Raw genomic sequence first — 26,242 nt, 5'->3', positions numbered from 1 at the left:
TAAATCATGCTTTTAAAAATCCTGCTGGAGCGAGTTACAGGTTGTCTATATGCTCCATAGATAAGTACCATTTAATGGCTGCACCCATTGCTGAGTCTGGGAACTCCGTTTAAACTCAGTTTAAAAAGACAGTTCCAGGTCTCAGTTTAGGTGAAAGTGTGTTTTTTTTTGTTTTTTTAAACAGCTTGGTCTCTTCCTCACTGGCCTGCAAAACTGCTAGGAATCATCTCAGCTGGAATGGGGGTAAAACTAAGACAAAACATGGTTCCCCAACTCTCAAACCCTGGGTGAGCATCACTGCAGATGGAGCCTGAGTCCCACCCTCCCTGCTGCTCTTTCGTTAAATTTCTCTTAGCATGTTCACATGAAGGAGGGCCCTTTTTTATTTTGAAGGCTTTGGATACCGGATGCACTTTTGGGGGAAAGAAGGGGCAGGGACATGATTGTGCAATAGGCAACAGTGGGACTGAGATAAAGGCTGGGTTGTGAGTGATGGTGGGGTGGGCTCTGGATGGGATCCAGGCTGGGGTTTGGGCGTTGGCACATTAATCAGGGTTGAGATGACTTGCAAAGTTGTATGCAAGACTCCAGAGGGAAAATGAGAATGAAGGAGCGGGCAAGAGTGAAAAAGTGATTATGAAAGCAGTGGAGAGAGAGAGGGAAGATGAGAGTGTGTTGCTGTTTAGTAAAGCCCTTGGAATCTGGTGGTGCTTTCTAAACAGTCTCACACATATTACTTTATTACACTTTATTTACACATATTACATGTTACTTTAAATCAAAACTGCAGAAGCTATCGGAAGCCTGTATCCCAAGAAAGGGGAAAAAATTCATAGGAAGGAGTTGTAGACCAAGCTGGATGAGCAAGCATCTTAGAGAGGTGATTATGAAGAAGCAGAAAGCATACAGGGAGTGGAAGATGGGAGGGATCAGCAAGGAAAGCTACCTAATTGAGGTCAGAAGATGTAGGGATAAAGTCAGAGAGGCTAAAAGTCGAGTAGAGTTGGACCTTGCAAAGGGAATTAAAACCAATAGTAAAAGGTTCTATAGCCATATAAATAAGAAGAAAACTAAGAAGGAAGAAGTGGGGCCGCTTAACACTGAGGATGGAGTGGAGGTTAAAGATAATCTAGGCATGGCCCAATATCTAAACAAATACTTTGCCTCAGTCTTTAATAAGGCTAAAGAGGATCTTGGGGATAATGGTAGCATGACAAATGGGAAGGAGGATATAGAGGTAGATATTACCATATCAGAGGTAGAAGCGAAACTGAAACAGCTTAATGGGACTAAATCGGAGGGCCCAGATAATCTTCATCCAAGAATATTAAAGGAATTGGCACCTGAAATTGCAAGCCCATTAGCAAGAATTTTTAATCAATCTGTAAACTCAGGAATAGTACCGAATGATTGGAGAATTGCTAATATAGTTCCTATTTTTAAGAAAGGAAAAAAAAGTGATCCGGGTAACTACAGGCCAGTTAGTTTGACCTCTGTAGTATGCAAGGTCCTGGAAAAAATTTTGAAGGAGAAATTAGTTAAGGACATTGAAGTCAATGGTAAATGGGACAAAATACAACATGGTTTTACAAAAGGTAGATCGTGCCAAACCAACCTAATCTCCTTTTTTGAAAAAGTAACAGATTTTTTAGATAAAGGAAATGCAGTGGATCTAATTTACCTAGATTTCAGTAAGGCAGTTGATACCGTGCCACATGGGGAATTATTAGTTAAATTGGAGAAGATGGGGATCAATATGAACATCAGAAGATGGATAAGGAATTGGTTAAAGGGGAGACTGCAACGGGTCCTACTGAAAGGCGAACTGTCAGGTTGGAGGGAGGTTACCAGTGGAGTTCCTCAGGGATCGGTTTTGGGACCAATCTTATTTAATCTTTTTGTTACTGACCTTGGCACAAAAAGTGGGAGTGTGCTAATAAAGTTTGCAGATGATACAAAGCTGGGAGGTATTGCCAATTCGGAGAAGGATCGGGATATTATACAGGAGGATCTGGATGACCTTGTAAACTGGAGTAATAGTAATAGGATGAAATTTAATAGTGAGAAGTGTAAGGTTATGCATTTAGGGATTAATAACAAGAATTTTAGTTATAAATTGGGGACGCATCAATTAGAAGTAACGGAAGAGGAGAAGGACCTTGGAGTATTGGTTGATCATAGGATGACTATGAGCTGCCAATGTGATATGGCTGTGAAAAAAGCTAATGCGGTTTTGGGATGCATCAGGAGAGGCATTTCCAGTAGGGATAAGGAGGTTTTAGTACCGTTATACAAGGCACTTGTGAGACCTCACCTGGAATACTGTGTGCAGTTCTGGTCTCCCATGTTTAAAAAGGATGAATTCAAACTGGAGCAGGTACAGAGAAGGGCTACTAGGATGATCCGAGGAATGGAAAACTTGTCTTATGAAAGGAGACTTAAGGAGCTTGGCTTGTTTAGCCTAACTAAAAGAAGGTTGAGGGGAGATATGATTGCTCTCTATAAATATATCAGAGGGATAAATATAGGAGAGGGAGAGGAATTATTTAAGCTCAGCACCAATGTGGACACAAGAACAAATGGGTATAAACTGGCCACCAGGAAGTTTAGACTTGAAATCAGACGAAGGTTTTTAACCATCAGAGGAGTGAAGTTTTGGAATAACCTTCCAAGGGAAGCAGTGGGGGCAAAAGATCTATCTGGTTTTAAGATTCTACTCGATAAGTTTATGGAGGAGATGGTATGATGGGATAATGGGATTTTGGTAAGTAATTGATCTTTAAATATTCAGGGTAAATAGGCCAAATCCCCTGAGATGGGATATTAGATGGATGGGATCTGATTTACTATAGAAAATTCTTTCCTGGGTATCTGGCTGGTGAATCTTGCCCAGGTGCTCAGGGTTTGGCTGATTGCCATGTTTGGGGTCGGGAGGGAGTTTTCCTCCAGGGCAGATTGGAGAGGCCCTGGAGGTTTTTTTGCCTTCCTCGATAGCATGGGGCATGGTTGACTGGAGGGAGGCTTCTCTGCTCCTTGAAGTTTTGAACCATGATTTGAGGACTTCAATAGCTCAGACATGGGTGAGGTTTTTCATAGGAGTGGTGGGTGACATTCTGTGGCCTGCGCTGTGCAGGAGGTCGGACTAGATGATCAGAGTGGTCCCTTCTGACCTTAGTATCTATGAATCTATGAATCTATATTTGCTGAGGCTTGATATTGGCAGCACTGACGCAGATCCCAACTAAGTGTCTGGGAAGGCACTCACAGCCCAGCCTTGGAGGATATCCCAGCAGCATGTCCTCCTGTGCTCAGAGACCGCAGAGATCACCAGATGGATATTTCCATCCCATGAGTGTGCGGTCCATTCTGATGACCTCTAGCAGCTTTCCTCTGAGATCAGCTCAGATTCCTTGACTTGGCTATTCCTTCCTGCTGGCCAAAGCTGGCAAGGAAAGGAGCTACTGACTGCGAAACAAGAAAGCAACTTGGCTTTAAATCCTCCCATTACTTATAACAGACTGCTCTTGCTCTCCACTCCAGTGAATTCTCTCTCTGCTCTTTCAGGCATCTCTATTGCCTGAGTCTCTTCCTCCGATAAAACAGAACAAGAAACTAAACCTTCGCTATTCCAGCTGCACTGCTTGAGGAGCCAGGAGACCTGGCTGCTATTCCAGGCTAAGCCACTGGCCTATTGCATGATCTTGGCAAATCACTTCTCCCTGTGACTAAGTTTCCCCACCTGTAAAATGGGGATAATGCTTGTGACCTCCTTGGTAAAGTGCTTTGAGATCTATGGGTAAAACATGCTACATTGGAGCTAGGTATTATCATCTGATGGGGAGTGTGGATGAGGGTTTTGATTCGGACCCACTGCAATATGTAAAAGAATTATTTTACTCTTTACACAGCAATTCTTGTGTGTGATGGTTTGAACTGAGGCTCATTTCCATCTACAGAACATGCAGCACTGGTTTTATTATGTTTTTATATTTGTTACCTGTAACAATCACAATGTGCTAGGTGTTATATAAACAGAAAGCTCAAACTGAATATTGGAAGCTTTTCTCCCAGTCCTCTAGAGCAGTGGTTCTCAAAGCTGGTCCGCCGCTTGTTCAGGGAAAGTCCCTAGCGAACCGGACCGGTTTGTTTACCTGCCGCTTCCACAGGTTTGGCCGATCGCGGCTCCCACTGGCCGTGGTTCGCCGCTCCAGGCCAATGGGGATTGCGGGAGGGGCGGCCAGCACTTCCCTTGGCCCGCAGCCCCCATTGGCCTGGAGTGGCGAACCGCAGCCAGTGGGAGCCGCGATTGGCCGAACCTGCCGATGCAGCAGGTAAACAAACTGATCCGGCCCGCCAGGGGCTTTTCCTGAACAAACCGCGGACCGGCTTTAAGAACCACTGCTCTAGAGCAGTGGTCACTAACCAGTCAATCACAATCGACTGGTCGATCCTAGAGGAACTCCCAGTCGATCACAATCTCCGGTAGCAGTGGAGTATGGCTGCTGCTAAGGCAGATTCCCTGCCTACCCCAGTCCCACAGAAGCTCCCAGAAGCGGCCACTGCGACCCCACAGCCCTAGGGTCTCCCTCCACACACTGCTCCTGCCTGCAAGCATCACCCCTGCAGCTCCCATTGGCCAGTAGAGCTGCAGGGACGGTGCTTGCAGAGAGGGGCAGTATGTGGAGCTACGTGCCCCCCTGCCTCCAAGGGCCACAGAGGCATGTTGGCCCCTTCCGGAAGCAGTGTGGGGCCAGGGTAGGCAGGGAGCCTACCTTAGCCTTGCTGCACCTGCCACCAACCAGGAGCCACTGGAAGTAAGTGCTGACTGGTAGGAAGCCACATCCCAACCTCCATCCCTGAGCCCCCTCCTGGAGCCAGCACCCCATATCGCCTCCTGCACCCCAACCCCCCGCCTCAGCCCTGACTCCCCTCCCAGAGCTGGCATCCTGTACCCCCTCCTGCACCCCAACACTCTGCTCAAGCCCAGAACCCTGTCCTGCACCCAATCTCCCTCCTAGAGCTTGCACCCCTCACCCCCTTCTACACCCCAACCTCCTGCCCCACACTCCACCCAGAGCCCCCTCTCACACTGTGAATCCCTCGACCCCAGCCTAGAGCCCGCACCCCCTCCCGAACCCCAACCCCTTGCCCCAGCCCGGTGAAAGTGAGTGAGGGTAGGAGAGTGAGTGGAGCAGGTCTTTGAGGAAGGGGTGGGGCCTCGGGGAAGGGACGGGGTAGATCCTGGGTTGCCCTTAGATTCAAAAAGTGATCTTTGAAGTAAAAAGGTTGGAGACCACTGCTCTAGAGCTAAAATAACAGGACCTAAAGTAGGACTCTGGAAATAAACCAAGGATGCCAGAAAGAGCTACTCTTTCTAAAGTATCAGGGGGTAGCCATGTTAGTCTGTATCCACAAAAACAAAAAGGAGTCCGGTGGTACCTTAAAGACTAACAGATTTATTTGAGCATAAGCTTTCGTAGGTAAAAATCCCATTTCTTCAGATGCATGGAGTGAAAATTACAGATGCAGACATAAATATACTGACACATGAAGAGAAGGGAGTTACATCACAACTGGAGAATCAGTGTTGACAGGGCCAATTCGATCACGGTGGATGTAGTCCACTCCCAACAATAGATGAGGAGGCGTAATGAGCCAGCCACTCCCAGTCCCTATTCAAGCCCAAATTAATGGTGTTAAATTTGCAAAATTAATTTTAGTTCTGCCATTTCTCTTTGAAGTCTGTTTCTGAAGTTTTTTTATTCAAGTATAGCTACTTTCACGTCTGTTTTAGAATGTCCAGGAAGATTGAAGTGTTCTCCCACTGGCTTTTGTATGTTACCATTCCTGATGGCTGATTTGTGTCCATTTATTCTTTTATGTAGTGACTGTCCAGTTTGGCCAATGTACATGGCAGAGAGGCATTGCTGGCACATGATGGCATATATTACATTAGTAGATGTGCAAGTGAATGAGCCTCTGATGGTGTGGCTGATGTGGCTGGGTCCTCTGATGGTGTCGCTAGAGTAGATATGGGGACAGAGTAGGCAACGAGGTTTGCTACAGGAATTGGTTCCTGGGTTAGTGCTTCTGTGGTGTGGTGTGTAGTTGCTGGTGAGTATTTGCTTCAGGTTGCAGGGTTGTCTGTAAGAAAGGACTGGCCTGTCTCCCAAGATCTGTGAGAGCGAGGGATCATTTTCCAGGATAGGTTGTAGATCGTTGATAATGTGCTGGAGAGGTGTTAGCTGGGGCTGTATGTGATGGCCAGTGGTGTTCTATTTTCCTTGTGGGGACTGTCCTGTAGTAGGTGATGTCTGGGTACCCGTCTCGCTCTGTCAATCTGTTTCCCCACTTCCCCAGGTGGGTACAGTAGTTTTAAGGATGCTTGATAAAGATCTTGTAGGTGTTTGTCTCTGTCTGAGGGATTGGAGCAAATTCGGTTGCATTTTAGGGCTTGGCTGTAGACAATGGATCGTATGATGTGTCCTGGATGAAAGCAGGAAGCATGCAGGTAAGTATAGCGGTCAGTAGGTTTCTGGTATAGGATGGTGTTTATGTGACCATCACTTATTTGCATTGTATGTCCAGGAAGTGGATCTCTTGTGTGGATTGGTCCAGGCTGAGGTTGATGGTGGGGTGGAAACTGTTGAAATCCAGCTGGAATTCTTCAAGGGCCTCCTTCCCGTGGGTCCATACGATGAAGATGTCATCAATGTAGTGCAAGTAGAAGATGGGCGGTAGAGGACGAGAGCTGAGGAAGAGTTGTTCTAAGTCAGCCATGAAAATGTTGGCATACTATGGGGCCATGAGGGTACCCACAGAAGTGCCACTTACTTGAAGGTATAAGTTGTCCCCAAATCTGAAATGGTTGTGGGTGAGGACAAAATCACAAAGCTCAGCCACCAGCTGTGCCATGGCCTCATCAGGGATAATGTTCTTGACAGCTTGTAGTCCATCCTCATGTGGAATATTGGTATAAAGAGCTTCTACATCCATGGTGGCCAGGATGGCGTTTTCAGGAAGGTTACCAATGCATTGTAGTTTCCTCAAAAAGTCGGTGGTGTCTCGAAGACAGGTAGGAGTGCTGGTAGCATAGAGTCTGTGGAGAGAGTCTAATAGCCAGATAATCCTGATGTAAGAGTGCCGATGCCTGAGATGATGGGGTGTCCAGTCCTCAAGTCTTCAGATACAAGGCTTTCCCCTTCCTGTCTAAAACAAGATTTGCCAAAGAAAGAAGTCAATTACCACTAAATTCTGGTTTAATCCCATCCCACATCCTCCTCACAAAGCATTCCATTATGGATCCCATTGTCTGAGATGAAGAATACTGATGGTTTGGGAATAATGGCTGCACATGTGCTGGTTTGTTACTGAAAGGTTACTCAGGAGGGCAAGACTGTGCATGCTGGCTGTTGTTGGAGGGCTGCTCAGAAGCGACAGGCTGCACTTGGTGCTTTGTCGTGGTAGGATCACTCAGGAACAACAGGGGTTGCTGGAACAGAACTAAATCTGAAGCATTCGTTCTGGAATCTCCGAGCATACCCACCAAAAGAATTCATAGGCTTTGAAAGTGGAGGTTTAAAAAAAAATAATTAAAAAGAAGCAGACCTACCAACAACCTTAAGTTCTTTTTCCAGAGCAAGACCTATGCTGTTCATTACAAACTAAAAGTGCCATCCGATGCATGAAGAAGTTGTATTTTTATCATATGTATTTGCAGCATCAACAAAATGAGATGCTTGGAATTGAGATTCTCTCTATGCTAGGTTCTCATACTTATTTCTTGCTGTAGCTGACTGAGCTAATAATCGGTGTCGGACCATCCATGGGAGCTGAAACACCTCTGCAGACTCAGACCCCTGCCCCACCTCCTTTCTAGTGATCCTTCAAGTAAAATCCTCTGTCAGCAATGGATGCACCAGTGACCATCTGCAGAGATCAGAATGCTGGGAAATGCAGTGCAGGGTCTGGTTCCTATTGCTGTGCAGGGATCCAATAGATGACTCAGCAAAAAACTTGAGGGAGATGAACACTGGGTCAAGCAAAGCTGTTCTTGTTGATGCCATCACCTGCTTTATGCTTCTGGATGTGTAGGAACCTCGGCCTGTTGGGGACAAGAATGAACACAGCATTACATTTTGTCAGGGAGAATATGAATCCACACCCACCATATAAAGCCACAATTTTCCATGAAGGGTAATCCCATCAGATAACGTCAACACTAAGATGAGTCAGGAATGTTTGGCAGTGCCCCACTTCAAGGTAAATTAGAAGTTTGAGGAGTTCAAAGAATGCAGGTGTTTAGGAAGAGGGTGCACTAAGTTGGTGACTGAGTCCCTCTGAGTTTAACCTCAAGACACGAGGATGCAGAGGGCAACTGTACTCAGAGCTGGATGCAATTGCATAAAGTTGAAGGTAACAGTCGGTGGAAGAGAAATACTTACTTGCCAAAGAAGTCCTTGTGGGTAGCAGAGACAGAGAGAGATAGGTCAGGGCGACTCTGCAGCCAGTTCTCCACCATCTCTGGGTGTCTGGGATCAACTTCTAGAAACACACTCCTGAAAACACGTGTGTGGGGATGTGGAGGGAAAACAAACACATTTTGTTTGACCAGCTTGGAAATATCAGACTCTCTTTCCTAGGATGGTCCAGATAACTCTGTGGAAGGATCCAGCTGACCAGCTTGCGTGGCCTGTGAACCCAGTGACCCAACAACCAACCGCACTGGACTGTCCAAGAAAAGTGGCCATGGAGCTAACAAATGTAAGATACTAAAGAAACCTTTACTTACAGTGAGTAAAGGCTGAGTTCAATAGGACTCCTCATTGAGTAAGGTACTACTCAACCTACGTAATTAAAGCATGGCCACTGAGATGCAGGTTTGGGATTATGGCCTGTGAATCAGTAAACCTATAATAGAGACAGCACTAGCTATGGATGCCAAAGATTTAAGGTAAAGGCAGGCTGCTAATGAAGGGCAAGCTCTAGGCTATAAACTATAACTGAATGATGGCAGTAACAATTGTCCTCCTGCATCCCGTGGGGGATAATCATAAAAAATAATTGTATCTGCAAAGCATCCCCACCAAGCTGCTTGGGGCCTTGCACAGGAAATGTCTTCATAACTCAGCCTGATAGAATCACCCTCATAAAATGACCAATCATAAGAACACAAGAACGGCCATACTGGGTCAGACCAAAGATCCATCTAGCCCAGTATCCTGTCTTCTGTCAGCGGCCAGTGCCAGGTGCCCCAGAGGGAATGAACAGAACAGGTAATCATCAAGTGGTCCACCCCCCTGTCACCCATTCCCAGCTTCTGGCAAACTGAGGCTAGGGACACCATACCTGCCCACCTGGCTAATAGCCACTGATGGATCTATCCTCCAGGAATTTCTCTAGTTCTTTTTTGAACCCTGTTATAGTCTTGGCCTTCACGACATCCTCTGGCAAAGAGTTCCACAGGTCGAACACATAGCAGGGGATCGTACAGAGGAGAGAGGGGGACAGGGAAAGGATCTAGATAGGAGGAAGGATGGTCTAGGGGTTAAGCCACTAGCCTGGGACTTGGGAGACTGCCGAAAATTCCCTTCTTTGCCACGGACTCTATGTGACATTGGGCAAGTCTCTCTAGGACTCAGTCCCTCTTCTCTAAAAAGGGGATGGGAGTCCTGCCCTGCCTCACTAGCACTTGGATACTAAGGTAATGGGGACCATCTAAGTACCTAACAGACAGAGATGAGGCTAACAGGGAGCGGGTGATGATGGAGGCCACTGCAGTATGAACAACTGTGATCCTGAAGCACTAGGATGAGTGGAGAGGGCTGGTCAGACCTGAGGTACACAGGTGTCTGAGTTCCCCTCACAGCACCTTCACACCAGGGTAGCCACACTGAGGGCAATGGTGTCACACCACCAGTGTGACAGGAGCCTATATCTCCAGGCTGCTTGTCTGAATCTGGTCACCTGACAAGTGGTGCTCTACGCATGATGTGGTGTTGGTCTCAGTCCAGTTCCTACTGGACAGGGACCCAATTCAAAAAAAGCCATCACCTTGCCAGATGGGATGGGAATCTGGGAGGCAGTGACCATGAGTTGGTTGAGTTCAGGATCCTGACGCAGGGAAGAAAGGTAAGCAGCAGGATACGGACCCTGGACTTCAGGAAAGCAGACTTTGACTCCCTCAGGGAACAGATGGCCAGGATCCCCTGGGGGACTAACATGAAAGGGAAGGGAGTCCAGGAGAGCTGGCTGTATTTCAAGGAATCCCTGTTGAGGTTACAGGGACAAACCATCCCGATGAGTCGAAAGAATAGTAAATATGGCAGGCGACCAGCTTGGCTTAATGGTGAAATCCTAGCGGATCTTAAACATAAAAAAGAAGCTTACAAGAAGTGGAAGGTTGGACATATGACCAGGGAAGAGTATAAAAATATTGCTCGGGCATGTAGGAAAGATATCAGGAGGGCCAAATCGCACCTGGAGCTGCAGCTAGCAAGAGATGTCAAGAGTAACAAGAAGGGTTTCTTCAGGTATGTTGGCAACAAGAAGAAAGCCAAGGAAAGTGTGGGCCCCTTACTGAATGAGGGAGGCAAGCTAGTGACAGAGGATGTGGAAAAAGCTAATGTACTCAATGCTTTTTTTGCCTCTGTTTTCACTAACAAGGTCAGCTCCCAGACTGCTGTGCTGGGCATCACAAAATGGGGAAGAGATGGCCAGCCCTCTGTAGAGATAGAGGTGGTTAGGGACTATTTAGAAAAGCTGGACGTGCACAAGTCCATGGGGCCGGACGAATTGCATCCGAGAGTGCTGAGGGAATTGGCGGCTGTGATTGCAGAGCCCTTGGCCATTATCTTTGAAAACTCGTGGCGAACGGGGGAAGTCCCGGATGACTGGAAAAAGGCTAATGTAGTGCCCATCTTTAAAAAAGGGAAGGAGGAGGATCCTGGGAACTACAGGCCGGTCAGCCTCACCTCAGTCCCTGGAAAAATCATGGAGCAGGTCCTCAAAGAATCAATCCTGAAGCACTTAGAGGAGAGGAAAGTGATCAGGAACAGTCAGCATGGATTCACCAAGGGAAGGTCATGCCTGACTAATCTAATCGCCTTTTATGATGAGATTACTGGTTCTGTGGATGAAGGGAAAGCAGTGGATGTATTGTTTCTTGACTTTAGCAAAGCTTTTGACACGGTCTCCCACAGCATTCTTGTCAGCAAGTTAAGGAAGTATGGGCTGGATGAATGCACTATAAGGTGGGTAGAAAGCTGGCTAGATTGTCGGGCTCAACGGGTAGTGATCAATGGCTCCATGTCTAGTTGGCAGCCGGTGTCAAGTGGAGTGCCCCAGGGGTCGGTCCTGGGGCCCGTTTTGTTCAATATCTTCATAAATGATCTGGAGGATGGTGTGGATTGCACTCTCAGCAAATTTGCGGATGATACTAAACTGGGAGGAGTGGTAGATACGCTGGAGGGGAGGGATAGGATACAGAAGGACCTAGACAAATTGGAAGATTGGGCCAAAAGAAATCTAATGAGGTTCAATAAGGATAAGTGCAGGGTCCTGCACTTAGGATGGAAGAATCCAATGCACCGCTACAGACTAGGGACCGAATGGCTCGGCAGCAGTTCTGCGGAAAAGGACCTAGGGGTGACAGTGGACGAGAAGCTGGATATGAGTCAGCAGTGTGCCCTTGTTGCCAAGAAGGCCAATGGCATTTTGGGATGTATAAGTAGGGGCATAGCGAGCAGATCGAGGGACGTGATCGTTCCCCTCTATTCGACACTGGTGAGGCCTCATCTGGAGTACTGTGTCCAGTTTTGGGCCCCACACTACAAGAAGGATGTGGATAAATTGGAAAGAGTACAGCGAAGGGCAACAAAAATGATTAGGGGTCTAGAGCACATGACTTATGAGGAGAGGCTGAGGGAGCTGGGATTGTTTAGTCTGCAGAAGAGAAGAATGAGGGGGGATTTGATAGCTGCTTTCAACTACCTGAAAGGGGGTTTCAAAGAGGATGGCTCTAGACTGTTCTCAATGGTAGCAGATGACAGAACGAGGAGTAATGGTCTCAGGTTGCAATGGGGGAGGTTTAGATTGGATATTAGGAAAAACTTTTTCACTAAGAGGGTGGTGAAACACTGGAATGCGTTACCTAGGGAGGTGGTAGAATCTCCTTCCTTAGAGGTTTTTAAGGTCAGGCTTGACAAAGCCCTGGCTAGGATGATTTAACTGGGACTTGGTCCTGCTTTGAGCAGGGGGTTGGACTAGATGACCTTCTGGGGTCCCTTCCAACCCTGATATTCTATGATTCTATGGCCCCCTTGCTGGATGTCTCAGCAGAGAGGCCAAAGACTAGCTGGGCCTGGACTCCATACTCTACTTTGCATCCATTGATGTAGGTGCTGCAGGTTGCGCATGACTCACATGAGCAGGGAACGTGGCTGGAGGTTTGTGCTGCTGCTGCTCATACTGTTCCAGCTTGGTGAATACTTAAGGCACGTCAGTTTCCAGAACTGTCAACCCAGCAACTTTCAGCAGCTGTAAATTCACTCCAGTATCAAACTAGGGACCTAGGAATATATAGCTTTCCAAGTACACAGGTAGTGCTATCACTGAACTATCTGAATTCACCCCTAGTCTTCTGGAACTGATTACAGCTGTTGGCAGTTTCGTAGGCTAGACCAAACTGCAAAAAAAGAGCCAAACCCCAACCATATGCTCCTCTGAAAATCCCCAAACCTTACCACACTGAACACTTTCTTTACCTCAGCCAAATTAATTACATGCCTGGATTTGGATCTCATTCCTGACCTTAAAAACTCCCTCCCATCAACATTGGCTCCACCTTAAAATACAAAATAAGCACTCTACAGAGCTTAATCCTGGGAAACTCTGAAGAGGATTTTGTGCTTCAGTGGTCACATCAAAGCTCTAAGAATGAATACGGCTCCAAGTCTGCACCCCTGTAGCACAATGACACTGAATATTCCTGTTCCAACATTGCACAACAGAAGATTTTCAATGACTTCTCTTGGGCTGGTAAAAAGTCAGGACTGTCACAGAAGACACTTAGAATGTCCTGGCTAAGTGGAGGGCTACAGTGCTGATCTCTAGTATCTCATGAGGGACATCACAGGTAGCGAATGGAAGCAGAAAATCTCCTGGTCATTTATCATGGAGAAGATTAATCCCTCAAGAAACAACCTCTGGGATCAGAGTAGTAGTCGTGTTAGTCTGTATCCACAAAAAGAAAAGGAGTACTTGGTGGCACCTTAGAGCCTAACAAATTTATTTGAGCATAAGCTTTCATGAGCTACAGCTCACTGCATCCGATGAAGTGAGCTGTAGCTCACGAAAGCTTATGCTCAAATAAATTTGTTAATCTCTAAGGTGTCACAAGTACTCCTTTTCTTGTAACCCCTGGGATGTTTTATAAAGTATCTTACCACAGCCCATAAATATCAGTGACCCAGGGGTGTCTACAGTGCTTCTCTCTCCAGATATCTCTCCGTTTAACCGTTTTCTTCTTTTCTCCTCTCCCTTTTCATCTCTTCCCCTGCTATTCTCTTCTCTCTGCTTTTCCTCACTTCTTTAAGTTTCAGGTACCCACTTAAATAATGACCAAGCAACAATACCAAGCAACTGGGGTCACCAGTGCATAATCCCCTGGCTGATTGTATTAATATCAGTAATTCTTTACTAATGCATGTGACATTCTTATGTTAAGAGGGAATGACTTTTTTACCCTCTTTTCGTATGTGCATTTGACTCCCCCTCGTATTTGCTTACATTTCTGATCATAAAAAAGTATGAGGTGGGAATAGGCAGAAGATATGAAAAGTCAAATGTAGACAGGCATTAGGATTTTAGTACAGTGTCAGCGCTTACCCACGATCCTTCAGGATACAAGGAGCCAGAGCCAAAATTTTTTTGATCACTCTCATCCCATCATTTCCCCCATCCAGGGCACCAAGGTCCTCATAGCTGGAGGTTGAAGACAAGGGATGAAATCTCTCCATTACCCACCCTTACACACAGCAATAAAATGTGTTGTTAGTAGCATCTCCCACTGGGAACAAGCACTAGAGGGGTCTCTGGGCACATGGCACATGAAAGCGATGGCTTGTGGGGCTGTGTCCCAGTGGAAAAGTCACAGTAACTTTGGAATCTGTAAAGAGGGAAGTTTGTAAGTCCCCTCTGGTGACTCAGATGGGTGGTATGTGTAATAGAGGAAGTTATTCAGAGATTGCCACTGGGACTAGGCTGAGAGAGTCTTGGGGCAAACATCGTCAGGCATTCCTGATCTCCTGTTGATAGCTATAGCACTGCTCCTGCTGGTCACGTTTAATAAAAGTGGCAGTAATTCTTAGCTCTGGCACAGGGCTTTTCCTCTCAGAGTGCTTCACAAAGGTGGATAAATGTTTTACCCCCATTTTACTTTGAGTAAACTGAGGGGGGGAAGAGATTAAATGATTTGTTTCAGGTGCCACAGCATATTCAGGGCAGAATGTGGACTAGAACTCAGGTCTCCTCACTTGCCATCTGGTGCCCACCACATTGCCTCCTCAGCCTAAGGGCGCTCACCAGAACTGCAACTCACTTGGCCACTAAGTGGAATTATTATTATTCAGTGCTTCAATTGGGCTGCTATGTGCAATTATATCAATCCATATTTCTCACTGGTGCCAGTTGGAAGGGAAAAGTGGGTGGGTGAGTAGGCAGCAGGGAAACGTATCACTTTTTCTCCATGCTCAAGCTCTGCCAACAGCCAAGTTGAGCTGCCATCTAACCTAACACACTGTGGTACAATACAGAAGGATCTACTTAGTTCAGAAAAGTTTGAATTTGCACATCATTATGACAGGAAGTTTCCATCTTTCAGGGATGGGGGTGATTTGTTTTTGTTATTTGCGGGGGAGGGAGGGAGGGAAGGAACCTGGCATCATGCCAGATGTTGGGCTGAGGAACCAGTTCTAACCTCCAGTTAAATCAATTTTGTGGGAAACAGGCAAAGAGGAAGGTGATGCATCGCATCACATCACGGTCCAGCTACTGTCCCCAAATGGCCTTATTCAGAGCTTTTTCATTAGACAAAAGCCTTGTAACAGATGGTGGCTCTTGTTATAGCTATCAGTGGAAAGCAAGTCAGTTCTAAGCTCTTGCCCCTCTGAGCTGCAGCCTGATTACTACAGCTGGTCCATTGAACCGTGAGGGGAACACTACCCAGGAGACATTAGGGAGTGTACTACGGTGAGTTAGCATGGGAATTTGCCAGGCATTCAACACCACTCCCGCTCTCCCAGAAACAAGGGAAATTGTTTCCAGCTCACAGACCCTTTCTCTAAGTCATGTAGCATTTTCACATGTCTTCTGCCCAATTCCTCACAATATCAGAAGGAAGCAAGCTCACCAGGGAACAAATGGGCCAAGAGGGAATCTCTGAACTAGGTCTGAAGGAGAGAAAATACCAAGATCCTCAGTTTGTGCATGAATGAAAGGGATGGGCTTCCAAATAAGTGTATTGGCAGGTGGTTGCCCTTCTTGGACTGCATTCCGCCACTCCCCATTCCCAACGGATATCTCCTAACTTGTGGGTACTAGATCCCTGAAACTTCTCTACAGAGAACAGAAGAGGGTGAAATAATGCATGGGAAAGAGAAAGATAGAAAGGTCTTATCTGACCACCTGAGGATCTCTTCAGCCAGGTGAGTCATGTCTCCGTGGAAGACATAAGGTGGGTTACTGACTATAGTGTCCACAGGACCCCAGGAGAGGAGCTGCTCCCAGGAACCTACAGCAGAAAAAGAATGAAAACCAAATCTCAGCCATACCTATGTACCTTCAAAACTCATTACTCAAGTAAGATCTTGATAATAGTGACTCTATAGGCACAGGTTTGTCTCTCTCTCTCTCTATGGATAGGATTTAAATTTCACATTTTGTTAGACTAACCTGAATTGGTCCACCTTCTCACCTTAATTTAAAGGGCATGTCTACATTGCAATCTCAGATGATGGCATCTTGGGTAGACAAGTCTGTGCTTGCTTCATCTATGTTAGCATTGCTAAAAATGGAAGTGTAGACATGGCAGCATGGGCTTCAGTTCAGGCTAGCAATGAGAGTATGTACCCAAGGTCCTGGGTGGGATTGGATAACCTGTGCTGAAGCCCATACCACCATGTCTGGCCTGCTATTTTTAGCAATGCTAGGATGGGTCTGTCCACCCAAGCTGTAAATGCACCATAGGCTGCTGTGTAGACATACCCACAGAATAGGATAACAGAGAGCTAAGCACATGGAAAGAACCAATCAATCATTCACACAATGTGCTGCCTTGATGTAGTGGAGGAAACCGAATCCATCTGGATCCAGAGTGAAGAATATCATACTCATCTGGATCCACAAATAGAATTTTAGGATGCACAGAATTACTACAGTTTGAATTTGGACAGAACACAGGGGAGAACACCCCTACTCTTCCTTAAAGAGCTATGGGAGCACAAATGGTCAGCAGCTCGGTTACATGCGTATATATGAGACACCACCCCCAACAGCACAATGCTTCCCACTGCCTAAGTGGGGTCAGTTTCAGGGAGAAGATTGTCACATACTGACTCATGAACCCAACTGAATCCTGCAGCGCCCTGGTTTTCTTTACATATCTCCAGAGGCCAATTTACCATGAAACAGTGCAGTGGCATGGGGCCCCCCAATGACAGAGGGGCCCCCAAAATGCAGAACAAATCTTATCTGACAACCTGCCCTCAAGTCCCGGCCGGTGGCACAGCAGGGCTCAGGGAGGCAGGCTGCCTGCATTCCACGGCTGGTGACCCCCACACTGCTCCCGGAAGCCGACAGCTGCTGGCACGTCTCTGCGTGCCCCTGGCAGAGGGGAGGCGGCTCTGCGCGCTGCCCCAGACAGTGCACGGAGACCCGCTGCCCCCCTCCCCCAAAGGGGCATGCAGAGATGTGCCAGCATCAGCGTGGCAGGACTAAGGAGTCTCCCTGCCTGCATTGCCTCCCTCCCTCTGTGCCACTCCCGGAAGTGGCCAGCATGTCCCTGTGGACCCTGGAGGTGAGTGCCCCCGCCCCGAGCGTCGACTCCACAGCTCCCATTGGCCAGGAACTGCAGCCAATGGGAGCTGCAGGGGCGGCGCCTGTGGGCAGTGGTGCGCACTGACCCCCTTGTCCGTCCCCCACACGCCTAGGAGCCGTTACCAGAGGGGTGTGCCGGTCGCTTTGGGAGCCATGCTGCCCAAGGTGAGCATTGTCCCCCCGATCCCTAACTCCCAGGATAGAGCCTGCAGCCAGCACCAAAACTTCCTCCAAGAGCCCGCACCCCTCACCCCCTCCCACACCCCAACCCCCTGCCCCTGCCCAGAGCCCCCTCTTATACCCCAAGCCCAGTCAAGGTACCTCGCTTTATTTTCATTTACTTTCTTTTACTTATAAGAGGAGGGTGAAGAAAAAAAGAATGAAAAACGGGGGGGAGAAGGGGGAGCGGGGAGAGAGATAGATAAGAGAGAATGTTCTTTTTCTTGGCTGGGTCCCAAGGGGGGCCCCGAAAATGAAGCCGCACACGGGGTCCCACTAACTCTAAATCCGCCACTGCACATCTCCCAGCCAGGCAGTGACCAGGCCCAACCCAGATTAGCTTAATAAATCTGACAAAACTGCAGAAGTATGGATATGGAGGAGCGGAAGAAAAGGGAAGGAGTTGGGAGCTCGGGAAGACGCTTGTGGGCCTGGGGGGAGCCGAGGATGTGCACTGAGCTGGAAAGAATGGAAAGAGACGCACATGGACAGATTTTCCCTTCAGGAAAAATATCAGATTTCTTTTTCAAAGCTGAAGCAAATTCCTGGAACCCCTCCCTGCATATCCCGGCACAGAGACTGCGTATCTGACACAAGGGGCCAAATTTTGAGAAAAGGAGGCTCGAAGTCCAAATACAGCTGTGTGCACTCACCCCTACATATGCAATGACCACAACAGCAGGCACAGTGAATGCCTCTGCACACACAAAAAGGCATCCATTTACCCACTGGCTTACTCATCTCATAGATTCATAGATACTAAGGTCAGAAGGGACCACTCTGATCATCTAGTCCGACCTCCTGCACAGCGCAGGCCACAGAATGTCACCCACCCACTCCTATGAAAAACCTCACCCATGTCTGAGCTATTGAAGTCCTCAAATCATGGTTCAAAACTTCAAGGAGCAGAGAAGCCTCCCTCCAGTCAACCATGCCCCATGCTACAGAGGAAGGCAAAAAAACCTCCAGGGCCTCTCCAATCTGCCCTGGAGGAAAACTCCCTCCCGACCCCAAACATGGCAATCAGCCAAACCCTGAGCACATGGGCAAGATTCACCAGCCAGATACCCAGGAAAGAGTTTTCTATAGTAAATCAGATCCCATCCATCTAATATCCCATCTCAGGGGATTTGGCCTATTTACCCTGAATATTTAAAGATCAATTACTTACCAAAATCCCATTATCCCATCATACCATCTCCTCCATAAACTTATCGAGTAGAATCTTAAAACCAGATAGATCTTTTGCCCCCACTGCTTCCCTTGGAAGGTTATTCCAAAACTTCACTCCTCTGATGGTTAAAAACCTTCGTCTGATTTCAAGTCTAAACTTCCTGGTGGCCAGTTTATACCCATTTGTTCTTGTGTCCACATTGGTGCTGAGCTTAAATAATTCCTCTCCCTCTCCTATATTTATCCCTCTGATATATTTATAGAGAGCAATCATATCTCCCCTCAACCTTCTTTTAGTTAGGCTAAACAAGCCCAGCTCCTTAAGTCTCCTTTCATAAGACAAGTTTTCCATTCCTCGGATCATCCTAGTAGCCCTTCTCTGTACCTGCTCCAGTTTGAATTCATCCTTTTTAAACATGGGAGACCAGAACTGCACACAGTATTCCAGGTGAGGTCTCACAAGTGCCTTGTATAACGGTACTAAAACCTCCTTATCCCTACTGGAAATGCCTCTCCTGATGCATCCCAAAACCGCATTACCTTTTTTCACAGCCATATCACATTGGCAGCTCATAGTCATCCTATGATCAACCAATACTCCAAGGTCCTTCTCCTCTTCCGTTACTTCTAATTGATGCGTCCCCAACTTATAACTAAAATTCTTGTTATTAATCCCTAAATGCATAACCTTACACTTCTCACTATTAAATTTCATCCTATTACTATTACTCCAGTTTACAAGGTCATTCAGATCCTCCTGTATAATATCCCGATCCTTCTCCGAATTGGCAATACCTCCCAGCTTTGTATCATCTGCAAACTTTATTAGCACACTCCCACTTTTTGTGCCAAGGTCAGTAATAAAAAGATTAAATAAGATTGGTCCCAAAACCGATCCCTGAGGAACTCCACTGGTAACCTCCCTCCAACCTGACAGTTCGCCTTTCAGTAGGACCCGTTGCAGTCTCCCCTTTAACCAATTCCTTATCCATCTTCTGATGTTCATATTGATCCCCATCTTCTCCAATTTAACTAATAATTCCCCATGTGGCACGGTATCAAATGCCTTACTGAAATCTAGGTAAATTAGATCCACTGCATTTTCTTTATCTAAAAAATCTGTTACTTTTTCAAAAAAGGAGATTAGATTGGTTTGGCACGATCTACCTTTTGTAAAACCATGTTGTATTTTGTCCCATTTACCATTGACTTCAACGTCCTTAACTAATTTCTCCTTCAAAATTTTTTCCAGGACCTTGCATACTACAGATGTCAAACTAACTGGCCTGTAGTTACTCGGATCACTTTTTTTTCCTTTCTTAAAAATAGGAACTATATTAGCAATTCTCCAATCATTTGGTACTATTCCTGAGTTTACAGATTCATTAAAAATTATTGCTAATAGGCTTGCAATTTCAGGTGCCAATTCCTTTAATATTCTTGGATGAAGATTATCTGGGCCCCCCGATTTAGTCCCATTAAGCTGTTTCAGTTTCGCTTCTACCTCTGATATGGTAATATCTACCTCTATATCCTCCTTCCCATGCTACCATTATCCCCAAGATCCTCTTTAGCCTTATTAAAGACTGAGGCAAAGTATTTGTTTAGATATTGGGCCATGCCTAGATTATCTTTAACCTCCGCTCCATCCTCAGTGTTAAGCGGCCCCACTTCTTCCTTCTTAGTTTTCTTCTTATTTATATGGCTATAGAATCTTTTACTATTGGTTTTAATTCCCTTTGCAAGGTCCAACTCTACTCGACTTTTAGCCTCTCTCACTTTATCCCTACATGTTCTGACCTCAATTAGGTAGCTTTCCTTGCTGATCCCTCCCATCTTCCACTCCCTGTATGCTTTCTGCTTCTTCATAATCACCTCTCTAAGATGCTTGCTCATCCAGCTTGGTCTACAACTCCTTCCTATGAATTTTTTCCCCTTTCTTGGGATACAGGCTTCCGATAGCTTCTGCAGTTTTGATTTAAAGTAATCCCAGGCCTCCTCTACCTTTAGATCCATAAGTTCTTCAGTCCAATCCACTTCCCTAACTAATTGCCTTAATTTTTGAAAGTCAGCCCTTTTGAAATCAAAAACCCTAGTTGCAGATTTATTTTTGTTAATCCTTCCATTTAGTTTGAACTGAATTAGCTCATGATCACTTGAGCCAAGATTGTCCCCTACAGCCATTTCTTCTATGAGGTCCTCGCTACTCACCAAAATTAAATCTAAAATGGCATCCCCTCTAGTCGGTTCAGCAACTACTTGATGAAGGAATCTATCAGCTATCGCATCTAGGAAAATCTGAGCCCTATTATTATTACTAGCACTGGTCCTCCAGTCTATATCTGGGAAGTTAAAGTCTCCCATGATCACGCAGTTTCCATTAGTATTTACTTGATTAAAGACATTAAAAAGGGCTCTATCCATATCCAAATTAGATCCCGGAGGTCTATAGCACACCCCAAGCACTATCGTAGGAGAGGCTTTACTAGTTTTCTTCCCCAATGTAATTATTGCCCAGACGGACTCTGTCTTATCCATTGCATCGCTTCTTATTTCTTTACATTCTAACTCATCATTGATATACAATGCTACTCCACCCCCTTTACCTTTGTTTCTGTCTTTCCTAAACAGCACATACCCTTCAATACCTGTAGTCCAGTCATGACTACTATTCCACCATGTTTCTGTTATCCCTATAATATCTGGTTTCACTTCCTGCACCAGTAGCTCTAGTTCCTCCATTTTGTTACCTAGACTCCTCGCATTGGTGTACAAACATCTTAATTTTTGCTGTTTGGCCTCGCTCACATTTTGTACCCTATTAGGCACAGTCATTGTACAGTCAGTAGAATCTCCAGCAACTACACCTGCAAATGTTAAGCGTACAGTTGTGCACACATTCTCCTCTGTACACTGGTGCCTCTGCAAACTGAAAGTCCAGCCAGGAGAGCTATGAAGATACAGGCTTGCACTGAAGAGGCTAACTCTCAGTTCTCACAGTATGCTTCCTCTGCTACTTAATACTGTACTGACACCTGACATTCCACAGCAGCACAGGGACCTGTGCCCCTCTCAGGTGCACAGAGTGTTACCAGCTTGCAGTCAGCCATATGCAGGCGTGAAAGTAACTTAAAGGACTTACCAGTACGCCGGAGTCCTGAGCAGAGGGAGTGGCCTCAACCAGAACCTCCACAGTGGTCGGAGCCCCGGGCCCTTTAAATCACCGCTGGAGCCCTGCTGCTGCTACCCCAGGGCTCTGGCAGCAGAGCTTGGACAGCGATTTAAAGGGTCCGGGGCTCTGGCCATTGTAGGGAGCCCCGGGTCCTTTAAATTGCTGGCCTGGGGAAGCTGGTCCGGTCCGGCACGGTGTACTGGCTCTTGCCGGTACGCCGTACCGTACTGGCTTACTTTCAGTTCTGGCCATATGCACATAATGTGAGATGAGATCTAAGCGTAGCAATAACCAGAAACATGCACATGCCAGAGCTGTCTCCTGAGTTACCCATCAGCCAGGATTAGGTCATTCCTGCCCCAGCTGCCTATTGTTTTCATGCCCACCTCCCCTCAGTAAAGTAAAATGGAGAAAACATCAGGGGAGGTAGAAACATGAAAACAAATTACCAGAGAAGACATTGTAGCGGAGAATTCTTATCCTGTCCTGTAGCTGTAACCTGCAGGCCCAAGAACAGAGAAAGAAGAGAGTAAGAGATACACTCAGATCATTCAATGGCACATAATTAAGGCTAAGATTTTGTCAGAAATTTTTAGTAAAAAAGTCAGGGACAGGTCATGGGCTTTCGAGAATTTTTCTTTATTGCCCGTGACCTGTCCCTGACTTTTACTAAAAATATCCCTGACAAAATAGGGAGCCCAGCTGCGGGCTCCCCACACTGCCTGCAGAGGTTGGGCAGCTGCAGGGGCTGCTCCGAGCTCTGGGGCTTTGAAGGACCCCCAGCAGCTCAGACCACCGGGAGCCTGGCTCAGAACTCTGGGATACTTCCACCATCTGCGGCAGCTGGAACCTTTGGGGTACTCCCACAGTGGCTCGTAGCTCCCAGATCCCCTGCCCCGCACGTCCACCAGGAGCTGTGGAGGGCCCCCGCTGCCTGCAGCGGCCAGGAACTGTGGCCCTGCTGCCCACAACAGCTCAGAGCTGCCGGGGGCCCCTGCTGTCCGCAGTGGCTGGGAGCTGTGAGGGGCCCACACTGCCCGAGGCAGTCAGAAGCACAGCTCTGCCATCCCGGACAGCCGGGAGCTCCGAGGGGGCCCCCACTGTTCGTGTTCGCTGGGAGCTGCGGGAGGGGGGCTCTGTGATGCCCACTGCATCCCCACGGCAGCTGGGAACTCCGGAGGGCCCCTGGCACCTGTAGCCATAAGGAGCTGTGGGGTCCCCCTGCCACAAAGGGGGGACCCTGAAGCTCCTGGCCGACAGAGCTGAATTCATGGATGTTACTGGAAGTCATGGATTCCGTGACTTCTGCAACCTCCATGAAAAAATCATAGCCTTACACATAATTAAATACAGGATATCACACCTACCTATGCAAACCCCAGCCACAATCTGCAGCACAATTACCTAGCACAAAATCTGAGGGAAGTCATAGGTCTGTTCTTTGCTTGCAAAGCAATTAGGTGCAAGTATTCAAAGCAGAGCACAACCTGTGCACCCACAAAGACCTCCCACTGTGCACCTCAAAATTTCCTTTCAAACCCCTGTGCATATCCTTTTGTGATAAAGTGGGATTTTTTTGTAATATTTGTGTGATCCCTATGTATGCCTCAGTTTCCCCTATATGTTGTACTTTTACATAGTGATGGGGGAAAAGGACTGTTGGTTTGGAGACACAAGTGTGTGTGCTGCCTAGCTGTGTGAGCCTGAATGGGTCATTACAAAGGACTGGCCCAGGCTGACCCCAGTTGCCAGACACTGACACCTAGCAACCAATGACCCAGAGGCAGACGCATTTCCCCACTTCTCAGCAGGGAAGCTAAGCAGGGACCCCAGCTTGAAAACCAAGGACTGTGAAGTGTGAGGTGGGAGATAAGAGTTGGTTCTGGAAGGAGTCAGCGCTCTCATCTGGGAACTGACCAAGGAGGTCAGACAGTTTGAGGCAGACAGAGCCTGAACATGGGGTTCACTTTCACTCCAGCTTGGTCGGGCTTTGGCTAACCAGACTAGACTATATTTTAACCTTCAATTCTCTGTGCTAAAATAAGGACTTCCTGTGCTGTGTTCCAGCTGACTAATAAACTCTACTGTTCTGATAACACTGCCTGAGTGGTGCTGTAAATACTTGGCGACGTGCATTAATCCCCAAAAAATTTATGTCTCTACCAGGAATCGACTTCAGTTGGACTCTCCAAACAGAGCTCAAGGTGTGAAGCAGGAGCACTAAAGCCCCAGAGGTTCAGTCCCGGAGGTGGTGAGGCTGCATGGCCTATTCTGGAGGAAGGGTGAGACCCCTTGGGAGTCTGGCACATTGAAGGGGTTCCTCCTAGAGAATGTTGCAAACCTGAGGTTGTAGCACCGATCCTGTGGATCCATGATACCTTTATAGCCTCATCCTCTCCTTTTGCATGCTGTGACAAAGTTCCTCCTCTGCCTTGGTGGGTCCTGCACTTACTGGCGGATTTGCTCGCTTCAGAGATTCACGGCAGCCCTCAGTTTGGCCAGTTTTGCTAGTGACTCAAACCTGCAATTCACTCAGCTAACCTCATCACTGGCCAGCATGGGGAAAAGGAAGGAGAACAATCCCCGCAGTCTCTGCTGATCCACCTAGTGGGTCGGGGGACAGGCCAGGGACCTTCCCCTCTGGTGGGACCCGCAGTCTAGGTCAACTCCTCCTATATCCAATAGGGAGTTGGGGGGATGGGGGGAACCCGGGCCCGCCCTCTACTCCGGGTTCCAGCCCAGGGCCCTGTGGATGGCAGCTGTCTACAGTGTTTCATGTAACACCTGTGTGACAGCTACAACTCCCTGGGCTACTTCCCCATGGCCTCCTCCTAACACCTTCTTTACCCTCACCACAGGACCTTCCTCCTGATGCCAGATAGTGTTTGTACTCCTCAGTCCTCCAGCAGCACTCCCTCTCATTCTCTGCTCCTTGCATGCCCCTCACTGACTGAAGTGAGGTCCTTTTTAAACCAGGTGACCTGATTAGCTTGCCTGTCTTAATAGATTCTAGCAGCTTCGTGATTGTTCTGGAACTGCCCCTGTTACCTTACCCAGGGAAAAGGGACCTGCTTAATCTGGGGCTAATACAGCTGCCTTCTATCACTCTCCTGTAGCCATCTGGCCCGACCATGTCACAATGCATACACATACGAATTCACCTAGTGCACTCGCCACCCCACCTCATCTGTACATTAATTATGCCTGCAAAACCTCCTACGTGCGAACCCACCACACCTGCAAAAAACAAAACAAAAAACCCACAACAACCCTCAATTGCTGGCTTCAGACATGCAAAAATGGGGTTCTGTGAGTGCGAGGGGAATGCGAACGTTTTTCTACATGCCTCTTCTACCCTGCTTTGAAAACCTGGCCCTTGCAAGAGTTGTGAAATGTGAATGTATTTGGCTCTAATGCCACGGTGACATTTAGGTGTTTGCATCTGACATGCAGTGTCATAGTGACATGATAATATCATATACTCATGTGAGGCAGGGTGTGAAAATGAAAGCATTACAATGCAGCTGATTCACCGGACAGAACACATACTTATTTAGGATTAGGTCCATTGTGCTACAGAATGCTTTGCTACAGAAAGAGGCTTTAGGGCTTCTGAGGTACAATATCCTTACATGGGCTCTCCCTCCACCCTGGCACCTCTAAGAGAACACACAGCTGTAGTGGTGCCTCTCAGCTTGAACTGTACCTCACTGAACTCTCTGCACTACTTAGATTCCCTAGGGACCAGAAGATGTGGACACTTTCTCGTTCTTCACCAGCAAGAGAGGAGTAAGCACATGGTCCAGAGAGGCCCAGGTGACTTTCTGACATATTTCTGAACCCTCTGATCCTCAAGGCTGCCAGAGGCCAGACCACCCCCTTAGCTGCTGCAAGTCAGAGCGGCCTTCGGTCTGTCAGAGGATGTACAGGGCATTATGCTCTTGTCCCACCCTGTCACAGTCCTGCCATACCCACTCCAAATCTGCTCCATAATATTCCGCTTCCTAGGGGGCAGGGGCCAGATGAGGATTCCTCTTAACTAGGGGAACCCTTACCTGTAGCCCTCATAACCACTGTAAATTCCCTTGGTGCTGCTGGGGTGGAGCACAGTGGGTCCGGGCGTGGGAAAGCTATGATTAAATTAGCCTGCTACCTTGGCAGTAATCCCATTTCACAAATGGGGCCATTGAGGCACAGTGCAATGAAGTGACAAGCTCTAGGTTGCAGAGTGAGGCCAGGTCTACCCTACAGATTTCTGCCAGCATAGCTCTGTCTGTCAGGGGGGTGAGATGGGATCCCTGACTGACAGAGCTGGGCCAGCAAAAGATAGATTTTTTTTCTGTTAGAAAGTAGATGCAGTTATACCAGAAAAACTGTGATTTTACCAGTCTAGCTTATTTTGTTTCGGGAGTTGGATAGCGGTGCTGGAAAATAAGCTACACCAGCAAAAGCACAGCTTTGCCAAGTTAAGCTGCATCCACACTAGGAGCGCTTTGTGAATATAGTGTACTGGTACGGCTATCCCTGGAAAAGCGTTCCTATAGTGTAGATGTGGCCTGAGACAGTGGCAGTAAGGAATAGAAG

General features: G+C 47.2%; 1 protein-coding gene and 1 long non-coding RNA gene across 6 annotated transcripts in view; both read right to left on the bottom strand.

Annotated features, from left to right (window-relative positions):
- LOC122460967 overlaps positions 1 to 5,621 on the bottom strand; it is a 49,787-nt gene extending 44,166 nt beyond the window's left edge. The window contains exon 1 of the long non-coding RNA XR_006282636.1: positions 5,567 to 5,621. This is a non-coding gene — a long non-coding RNA (uncharacterized LOC122460967). The remainder of the gene's footprint in view (positions 1 to 5,566) is intronic.
- A 1,427-nt stretch (positions 5,622 to 7,048) lies between these two features.
- The window catches only part of HEMK1 (HemK methyltransferase family member 1), a 63,463-nt gene continuing 44,269 nt past the window's right edge, over positions 7,049 to 26,242 (bottom strand). For 4 of the 5 annotated variants that reach the window (XM_043518502.1, XM_043518505.1, XM_043518503.1 and 1 more), the window contains 6 exons: positions 22,108 to 22,157; positions 15,685 to 15,790; positions 13,888 to 13,983; positions 8,445 to 8,558; positions 8,070 to 8,104; positions 7,068 to 7,542 (listed from right to left, as the gene is read on the bottom strand). In XM_043518502.1, coding sequence (XP_043374437.1) covers positions 7,379 to 7,542; positions 8,070 to 8,104; positions 8,445 to 8,558; positions 13,888 to 13,983; positions 15,685 to 15,790; positions 22,108 to 22,157 — 565 coding nt within the window. In that variant the 3' untranslated portion in view covers positions 7,068 to 7,378. Of the gene's footprint in view, positions 7,543 to 8,069; positions 8,105 to 8,444; positions 8,559 to 13,887; positions 13,984 to 15,684; positions 15,791 to 22,107; positions 22,158 to 26,242 lie in introns of all 5 variants that reach the window. The other variant, XM_038408774.2, reaches the window with a different exon arrangement.

Source organism: Dermochelys coriacea, chromosome 7 (assembly GCF_009764565.3).
Source record: "Dermochelys coriacea isolate rDerCor1 chromosome 7, rDerCor1.pri.v4, whole genome shotgun sequence".
Classification (NCBI taxonomy): domain Eukaryota; kingdom Metazoa; phylum Chordata; order Testudines; family Dermochelyidae; genus Dermochelys; species Dermochelys coriacea.
The sequence above is the reverse complement of the archived record's forward strand: the minus strand, read 5'-3'. Positions and strand labels throughout refer to the sequence as shown.